This window comes from Quercus lobata, chromosome 11 (assembly GCF_001633185.2).
Source record: "Quercus lobata isolate SW786 chromosome 11, ValleyOak3.0 Primary Assembly, whole genome shotgun sequence".
Taxonomy (NCBI): Eukaryota; Viridiplantae; Streptophyta; class Magnoliopsida; order Fagales; family Fagaceae; genus Quercus; species Quercus lobata.
The window spans coordinates 19,808,945-19,819,150 of NC_044914.1; the positions used below are offsets into that span (position 1 = coordinate 19,808,945).

The following is a 10,206-nucleotide window of genomic DNA, read 5'->3' on the forward strand; positions in this document are numbered from 1 at the left end:
CTTCTAAAAATATTTTCTTAAATGCTCCATCAGTTAATTTTTCTCGTTAATTTATTATTATGTACCATTGAACCTTTCATTAAAAAAAAAAAAAAATTCCAATTAACTTAACTAGCGTTTGAGATTTTTTAACTAGCAATCTCTTATCATCAATGTAAAGCTGATTCCTGGTGCTTCTTTCGCAGTACAAACACCACACAAAACAAAATGAATATTTAAGAAGTCAGTTTCCAATTGAAGGTCAGTCATTGGAAAACCTTAACTCACTCTGCTATGGGCATTTATCACAATTGGCATATGTGACTCCCAACCATACTTTTTCACACAACCACCAACATCAATGCGTTTTCAGATGTACATGTTTATGTTTGAAGAACAAGTATATAAGAATAGACAAACACTAAAATAAAACAATCCAGACCTTAAAACCAGGTTAATGTTCAACTCCACATAATGAATATTATCTACTCAGAAAAAAAAAAACTGATAACCATATAGAATTCCCAACGATAGATTAAAGATAAACATAACAATTTTTCCTTTCATATCATCATCTCCTCCTCTGCTCTGCTCTCAAAATTGACACTGTCATTCACTCAAAGCCTAGAAAAATGACGCGACGGCATAGCCAACAAGTAGGGATCCAGCTGAAATAGTGAGCACAGAAGAACCTGAGCCTGAGCTCGCTGCCGGAGCCGGAGATGGTGCTTTTTCACTCTCTACTGCAGTAGCTATAGGGGCAGCAGCTGATGTTGTAGAAGGTTTAGGTGTGAGGTCTGAAACTACACACAATAATAAACATTTGTCCAGCAATGTCAGGAGTTGATTGTCAAACAATTGAAAGATTATTATAGACACATCAAAGACAATTTTTTTAAACAAACTATTGATCAGATTTGCAAAAGAATTTATTAAAGTATACAAATATTTCAAACAAAATGAAGATTCCCTAATAATGATAATAAGTGTATCAACTAAGAACAACCCAATATCATAGCTAGAAAAGTAATGCCACTAAAAGATTAGACATATTTATCAATATGCACAGTGAAAATTAGATAAAATTATTTAATTGATAGTGGTTCTAATAATTGCCAATTACCTGTGGGTCCAAAAGTATGGGCGTAGGCACAGGTAATGCTCTCTTATTATTTTTATTTTTTATTTTTTATTTTTGTAACTGAAGGTAATTCTCTCTTTTAGGACTTAGGAGGAAGCACATGGATTATATTGGCTTTATAAAGTCTTCTTATTTTCACCAAACCCCCAGGTGGGTTCTCGTAAAATACTGAACCTTTGAAGTTTTGACTTACCCTTAAACCCCTATGAAATTCTTTTCTTTGTGATCTTGTGATGACAGGTGCCAAAACCAAATCCAGAATGCAACAAGTCTCAATTGAATAATATCCTCTATGTAATTGTTTATTTTACAAAAGAGAAAGTATTCACCTTTAATTTTTAAATTTTTTTTATTTAAAAAAAACATCTATATATATATAGAAGGAAAAAAATTCTGGAGTATAGTAACAAGATTCAAAACATACCAGGACCAGGAGCACCTGCAGGAGTCAAAGACACTGCAAAACAACAAAACCCCCCACAAAAATTAGATACTAAAATTTTCCAAGAAAAAAGGTGTCAAAATCTAGTTAGAAAAAACTTTCCCAAAAATGAATTCCATTCAAAACAGAGAAAAAAGGGAGAGATGTAAAAGTGACTTACATCCACAGTTGGAAGCAGAGGGGGCAGAGACTTTGCAAGCAGCAGGAAGGGCAGTGGCCTTGGTGACATTCAAGACAACACCCAAAGAAGCACTGCTCTTGAAGGCCTCACAGAGACACTCAGCATCAGCTTTCAACACAGTCTTGAGACCAGCACAGCAAGTCCCCTCTGGCTTTGTCACTGTGCTTCCGTTTGTCACATAGGACAGACAATCAGCCATGTTCAAAATCAGGCTTGAACAGTCCACTGACGGTGCAGGTGCGTGGTGCGAGGACCCAGCTTGTGCATATCCAACCACCCAGATGGCTAGTACACACAGAATCACTGAAAGGTTTAGCTTTGCTGCCATTGTTGTTACTTTTCTTTTTCCTTTTCACACACAACACAAGAACAGAGTACAGAGTGAGAGAGAAGTAGAGAGAAAGTGGGGTTCAGTGCTGTGTTGTGTTGTGATGTGTGAGGTGTTGGAGAATGTGGGGTGACTTTAAATAAGGGGATTGGAGAGTCTTAGGGGAAAAGAAGTTGTGGTTAAAGGAGGTTTTCTGATTCTCTGAGGACTCTAGCTGTGTGTGTAACTGTGCCTATGAGAGAGAGAGAGCTTTTTTCAAAAAGGTGGAAAGGGAATTGCAATTTGGGAATATAAATTCAGTATATTACTCTTTTTTGCTTCAACATATACTACTATTTGTTTTCATTTTAAATTTTAGTTATCTTTTCAGAATTTAAGCAAAAAAAAAAAAGTTATCTTATAAAAAAAAAAAAGTGATAAGTTTTTTTTTACTTTCTAGTCCAATACTCCAATATAAAACACTAAAAAAAAATTACTCAGTATAATAGTATATAATTTTAGGGACATAGTTAATGGTACCCTTAATTTTACAATTTGTTAACTTGTTTTCTTAACCTGCATGGCTATGGGTGATAAAAACTTCCTACTCGCTATTTGCTTATGCCCATTGCCCACTCACAATTACTCAAATAACTAAATTGTGAAATTTTTAAGTTTCCGTTGTTTCCTTGTAAAATATTAACCAAATTGTGAAATTTAAGCTCCAACTGTATCGCTATAAAATATTATTAGGTATTTGATATGACATAAAAAAATTTTCATGCACAAATTACAAAAACTGGTGGCTTAGCCATTGGAGTCACTGGTCCACCGTTGGCTCCAACAACAAAATCGCTGATATCAACCACGTCATTATTGACTTAGCCACTAGTTTGGAAGAAGCGATATTGTGTATTTTGTAAAAAAATTTATCAAAATTTTAAAAGTAAGACTTTTTATCACATTTTAAAAGATAATAATGATCAATCAAAAATGTTTATTTTAACTAAAATTTTCAATGAAACAAATACAATAAAATAATTAAAATATTTTTCATAAAACACAAATTACAGCAAAAGAAACGTTACTAATGAAATTGGTTGCGTTCGCGGACGGCTCATATTACAGCCCAAAAAGTAGAGGTAGAGCATAAAATGGTAAACAGATTTATTAGGATATTGACACGTGTACGACTAGTCGGTGTAATGACGACATGATGTACACGTGTTAATATCACATGCACCGAGATATATGATGACACATGCTATGCCACAATTAAAGTTATATAATTTGAACACTCAGCCAAAAAAAAAAAAAAGTTAAATTTGAGTTTGAAGTACACAATGGTGACAATGCGCCAACCAGATTTGATTTTTTATTTTTGATTTTAAGTTGCCAATATTTTCAAAACCCACACTTTATGTGGAAGGTTGCAATCAATGCATTTATTTGGTTAAAAGGGTGAAAAAGTGGAAAGATAATAAAAAAAAAAAAAAAATTGGTTAGAAGTAAAAAAAGCAAAGGGAAAGAAAAAGTGAATTTGTATAAATTTATTCATATACTCTTACTAAAAAATGATGTTCAATTAAAAAAAAAAGACAAAAAAAAAAAAAAAGCAATCATCAAATTATGTCCTTATTAAATAAAACAAAAAAGTTACACATTTATTTAGCAGAAAAATGGTGTATGTGCAAATGGATGAAGGAAAAAAAGAAGTAAAAAAAACAATTGGACCAAAAAAAAAGAGAAAGTAAAGGCTATTGACATGGACGAAGCCCATGTGCACTTGCACATAGGCATTTTCAGCCATTAAGTAGCTTTATTTTCTCCTTTCAGTTTTCTCCTCATTTTAGGAAGAAAACGTTTTGGTGGGGCCGAGGAGAAAACACCCGGATCCCACCATTTATTTTCATTTCTCTTCACCTAACCAAACACACTTCAAAAAAGTTTTCCTTCTCATTTTCTTTCCAAAGTTTTCTATCCACCCTATTTCACCTCCAAACAAACACACCCTAAGAAAAGGGATGACTATACCTATTTGAATTCCCCATCCGATTATATATTTGGAGTACCAAAATATCTCATTTTATTTACACAAAAAAGTGGAAATTTTTATGTAAATGTGTTTCTCTTTTTCTATTAAAATATTTTTCAATTTTAATATATAAATTCTTATAATTTTTAAATTTAGATATATACTAGTATGTTAAAAAAATAATAATAATAATAAAAAAGAGCATTTAGATAAAGATTATCTCATATCTTTTGAGAATAAAGATTATCTCATATCTTTAATTTAACATTTAATAAAATCTTTCCCCAAAAAAAATAAATAATATAATCAACTTAATCTAACTGACTCAACTCGAGCCATAGTTAGACTAGCTTTTGAGCACACGTCCACGCGCGTGTTTAGAGGATCTTCTATTGTTTGGGTGAGGGTTAATTTAAAGCATTTATTATAAGTTAGGTTAATGACTTGGTCCAGCCTCAAAGTCATTTGCCATTATAGTTGGATAGGTAGAAGGGAGACCTAAATTTAATATTATAAACATTAAGTTAGTATCTTTGTCTACATTACATACAACTAACATGCCAAAAACTATGGATTTTCTCAAAATAATAAGATTCCAAGCAATGAAGAATGTTTAAAGATATAAAACTTAATCTCACCACTGACTTCTTGCATAGCCCTATGCTCAACTGTTATATTGCATGCCAAGTTACGAATATGTGTAAGCCAGCAATTTCGTCCAACCTTGTGATTAGGTGGTATTAGTGATCGATTTGTTGATGTTGAATTAGAATGCACAACATCTTCTTCATTTAAATTTGTTGGGCTTCCCACTAAAATGATAAGAAGCTGTTAATGCTATTTAGAACGATAACAATTTGGTAGTTTCTTCGAGGGAAACTAGGCCTCCAGAATTAGGGAAAGAGAATGGAAGAAAGGGAGGAAGAAGAACAGAGTTAGGAAAAGAAAGGGAAGTACAAGTTTATTCCTTAGATGCCTTATACAATTCACTCACTAATCTTATATGCAATTGGTTCCTCCAAACCTCTCACCAACTAACTAACTAACTAACTAACACAGTAACTAATTCAGCAATTAATCTCAATAACTACAGTAATTGACTCCAGCTCAACATAGCATAACTACCCTAACTGACTCCAACTCAGCATAGCTCAACATAACCACCAACTCAGCACAGCTCATAGCTCTAGCACTGCACCTCCTCAACACTTACTCACCTATGCAACACTTGCACACCGCAACACCTTACACCCAACACAGCTCAGCACCTATCATAAAATGTGATCACCACCCAAAGTTTTTTGTCTTAGTCTTGAGTAATTGGCACGACGTCTTGCCAATCGAATATTTCTGCTTTCATTGTCTTCTCAGGCAAGCATAATATTTCCATCGTTCTCGATGATGTTCTGTGTCATCGGCATTCACCATCACTGTATTTTGCGAACTCATTTCTACATAAAATTAAATTAAATTTATAGTGGTTGTTGCACATATATACACAATAATCAATAGATTTTTCCTTGTCACAAATAGGGTGTATTAAAACCACAATAAAGTGAACTAATTTTGAACAAATTAATCACATGCAAGAATTGTAATAATATGTGTAATTGTAATAAATTTTTAGTAAAATAGGAGATATGTTTTTGAAATTTAGATATATACTAGTATGTAAAAAAAAGAACAATTAGATAAAGATTATCTCATATCTTTAATTTAACATTTAATAAACTTTTTCTCCAAATAAATAAATAATATAATCAACTTAATCTGACTGATTCAACTCTAGCCATGGTTAGATAAACAAGGGGAATAGGTTCTTATCACGTGGCTCACTAATTTTTTATTTAAACATATTTATTGATTTAAATCTAGTACTAAAATCACATTTTTTGTTCACTAATAACAACTCAAAATAATCTACCACATATTTTATTTTTGTATGGTGAATAATCTACTACTTATGATTTGTTGTGAAATTGTTATAAAAATATTGTGGACATAACATTTCTCTTATAAAAATAGTTTACTTTAGATGGAAATCTATTAACAGAATATCAAAGTATCGTATTTAGGGTAGTATACTCAATGTAATTACCTAATTTTTTTTTATAAAAAATAAAATAAATATTACTCCATAAAAAATTCTAATACCCTAAATTTTAATAATTTTAAAATAAGATCTATAACATTTCAATTAATTATTGTCATCATATATCATAATTGTATGTTTTAATATGGTAAAACTTATATCCTTTTTATAGAGTGCTTACTTTAAGTGACTTAGCATATGGATTACATGTCCTAAATTTAATGTGTTTTTGCCTCGGTCTTCATGAATTTTTAAGATAGTTCTGATAAATTAGTTAGTGACCCATGCAATGTATGCAAAAGTTCAATTAAATATGATATTTTCTCTATTTTTTTATTTTCTAAATGTCAAAGTTGATCGTTATGGCAGTTGTAAGGACACGGTTTATAGCCCAAGCCCAAGATGAATGGGATCTTGGCCCAATGAGCCTAGTACAATAAATTTGTAGAGAGTGAGTCAAAGAATTAGGTCCTAATGAGTTTGACAACAGCTAGTATTGAATTAAATGACAATCAAATGTAAATAAGAGGTTTTGATATCAATGGACTTTCTGTCCAAGGTGGTCATACTTTTATAAATTGATCACAATTGGATACAAGGGCAATTTAGATTGCTACAGTTTTCTTTCTCTCCTTTTGCCGATCCCTTCTTCATGGAAGGTCTCTTACATTATATAGTTCCCTTCAGATCATCTTGATCCTACACTTGTTGGTCATCTGAGCCCCTACTTGAGTATAAGTCCCATTAGACACCCTCTCTGGCTTTCTGTGAGTTGTGGTGGTCAAGGCAGTACTGTTCAGGGGTCTTCTCCATATAAATGCAGCAAAAAAAGTAGCTGCAGTGCATTCAATGCGGTGGTAGCAACTTTCTCTTAGATATTTTTGGATTCTCCTCCTTTTCGTATGTTCATGATGCATGTCCCTATCAATGGAGTTTCTTGGAAGGTCACCTCGATTGTTAGAGTACATATTTGAATTGTACCTATTGTATCCGAGGAGTTATTCCTCCTTGGACCAACTTCCCATTTGTATCTTGCTCACTAAACCTAAAACCTGAATCATTTATTATCATTTGCTCCTTCTCGGATTGGTCATGCTCTTGGCCTAGGCTCAAGGCCCGATATATGATTTGAGCCCTTATCCCTACAGTAGTGATTAATAGGAATTTATTATGATTGTTTTTGTATATGAAATTATCTATTATACATTTGAAAAAGATATGATGCGACAAAATTTTAATATAGGATAATCATTGTTCTCTACAAAAAAAATAATAATATAGAATAATAGAATATAAATATTGGAGGTGAAGTTTACAGTGTGTCTTTGTGTTAAAATTTCAATATAAAATATTTGGCAATAAACTTAAAAGTTATTATAGTTTTTTAGTAAACTTAAAATTTTTTTTTTATTTGTTTACCCTTAAAAAAAAAAAAATAGGAACACCCTCAAATTAAAAATAAAAATAAAAAAGCCCAAAAAAAAACTTTCAACTAAAATCTGAAAAAAAAAAAAAAAAAAAAAAAAAAAGAAAAAAAAAAAAAGAAATTGTAACAAAGCAAAACAATGGACGGCCAGCCCAACATCAAGCCCATGGCAAGCCTAACAGATTACAGAGAAGCAAACCCACAGATTTATAAAAAAATAAAAAATAAAAAAAATAAAAAAAATAAAAAAAAAACCAAAACCCCAATACAGAGTAAATCACTAAATTAGAAACCTCAAATCAGTAAATCAGTACATCAGAAATCACTAAAGCTAAAGCAAACCTAAAAACAGAGCAACAGAGTAAGTGAACAACGCCTCCCCTTAGAAGTTAGATGCCTCCCCTTAGAAGTTAGATCGGTCTAGTCGCATTGTCGCAATCTAGACTCTAGAGCACATCATCGCCCCTCATCGGAGATCGGTCCAGTCGCAGTCCAGAGCACATCGTCGCTTGTCGGAGATCGCTCGCACATCGCGTTGCACATCGTCGCACATCGTTCGACGATCACTGCCTCAACCTCAGCCTTCACTCTTCAGGCCTCCCTGCTTGGCTGCTCCGGTGCTCCCTCAAGGTATTTCTCTCACTTTTTCTCTCTGACTCTCACACACTCTCTCTCTCTATCAGAAATCTAAAATGAAATGAATCTCCGTTTCTATCTCTGTCTCTCTTTATTCTTTAAGAGTAACTTTAAGTCTTTATCTGAACTGTGAAGAATAACTTTATCTGAACTGTGATTGGCTGAAGCAGTGTAGCTTTTAACTTTATTAATATTTTGCCTATTTTTTGACTTTTTGGCTTTATCTTATAATTCTTATCCGTTGGTTGGTGTGTGTTGGTGTTGGTGTTGGTGTTGGTGTGTTGGTTAGATATTGTCTTTTAGTGTAATGTTATTGTGATTTATGATTGTGAAATTTTCTGATTGGCAGCTGGCTCATGATCCTAATAATTAATAATTTAATTAATCAATACATTATAAAAGACAAACAAATTAAATTATGTTAGGCTAAATAACAATTAATAATTTTATAATTAATGAAATAACAATATAACAAATTATAGTTTATAAAAGACAAACAAATTAATAAAACAACTAAACAACAATAATTAACAATTTTATTAATATTTCAAATAAACTTATAGTTTATTGTACAGCTACCTTTGTTCATTTATTTATTTATTTTTTCCTTTTGAAGTTTTTCGGTGTACAAAATGCAAATTTGTTTTGGTTTTAAGAACTTTTTTTTTTTTTTTAAAGCACAAACTTCATGCTGGCCAAATCTTGAATTTTGGCCGATATTTACCGAAACGTCCTGAAACACTCGAAATAGACTGAAATGACCCGAAGTTTTTTCAAAGTGAAATAAGAATACCCTGGACAAAATTCCTGGAGTCGCTACTATCTGTGTTAGAATTTCATTTCCTATTCCTTGTGTGTGTGTTTTTTTTAAGTGTGAACTATTTAGCATATTTGGAAATTGCTTCAAAATTAAAACGATCATAACCTCTGGTGCCCAAAAAGAAGAAGAAAATGGTCATACCGTCTATCTCAAAACAAATATGTCACACCTAAAAATATAGTGTATATAAGATAACAGAATGAGCAATTGATCATCATCACCTTCGTGTAAGATAAAATATAAACTACATTACCCCATACAAATTACAATAGTTGTATTTTGACTTTTGATAACACCACTGACCAGTAATAATGGAATGTCGGAAAAAGCTTGGGTCCATTATGGACCAGTGCTCTACACACTAAATCCGTCAAAATCATAAGATCATTGTCTTGACGGGTTTAACGCATAGGAGTAATAATGACTCGAACTAGTGAACTACCAAATCTAATATTACATAGACAATAATTTTTATAATATTTTTTTTAATTAATATTTTGCCTTCTTGGTTCCTATTTCGATTTATTAATATTTTTGTTAGCTCCTCTGCGTTTATTTTATTGACCCGGGATGGGATTGGAAAGTTAAAAAGAAAACCCGGTTTCACTTTTTTACTTGTTTACCTTTAGAGAGAGAGAGAGAGAGAGAGAGAGAGAGAATTGATAACGAAAACAAAATCGGATCGAGAGAAAGGTAAAATCAAATCAGTGCGAATTAGGGGATTCCGAAGGACGTAATGCTTTGCTAAAATTGCGTAGATGGCAACTGTTGAAGTTTGTGGAAACGTGTTTGACTGGTGGTCATGACTCATATCCAAATCATATTATTATCTCACTCACCACTTTGAGAAGTGGCAAATGGAGCAAGCTTGGTCCACACCATGTGGACACCCATGTCCCACACCTATTCGGTGCACTTATCATTTTCTTAAAAAAAAAAAAAAAGGTAATACTAGTATCAAAATTAGACCCACATTTTGTGGCGTGAACGGTAGGGTCATTGCCTTTATAAACACGACACGTTTATTTCATCACTTGCGTGTGTACGAGTTTTTTGGGTTAATATTGTAAAATTCAAAGTTAATTTGCGTTATACGAACTGTTCAAAGATAATTGGAAAAATGAGGAGAGAGACTGAATTTCGGCAA

At 32.4% G+C, this 10,206-nt stretch overlaps 1 protein-coding gene across 1 annotated transcript; it reads right to left on the reverse strand.

Annotated features, from left to right (window-relative positions):
* Positions 1–280: 280 nt before the first annotated feature.
* On the reverse strand, positions 281–2,338 carry LOC115969476 (non-specific lipid-transfer protein-like protein At5g64080). Its single transcript, XM_031089137.1, has 3 exons — positions 1,723–2,338; positions 1,545–1,577; positions 281–782 (listed from the first exon to the last, which is right to left on the reverse strand). Exons 1-3 carry the CDS (start codon positions 2,069–2,071, stop codon positions 604–606), a joined length of 561 nt encoding a protein of 186 aa, XP_030944997.1. The 5' UTR covers positions 2,072–2,338; the 3' UTR covers positions 281–603.
* Between the last annotated feature and the right edge of the window lie 7,868 nt (positions 2,339–10,206).

Bases quoted from the DNA above. Each gene is read 5' to 3' on its own strand.
- LOC115969476 (XM_031089137.1), bottom strand. From the start codon at position 2,071: ATGGCAGCAAAGCTAAACCTTTCAGTGATTCTGTGTGTACTAGCCATC. The intron at 1,578-1,722 runs GTAAGTCACTTT...GTTGTTTTGCAG, and splicing joins CTCTGCTTCCAACTGTGGAT to TGTCTTTGACTCCTGCAGGT. The intron at 783-1,544 runs GTATGTTTTGAA...TATTGTGTGTAG, and splicing joins TGCAGGTGCTCCTGGTCCTG to TTTCAGACCTCACACCTAAA.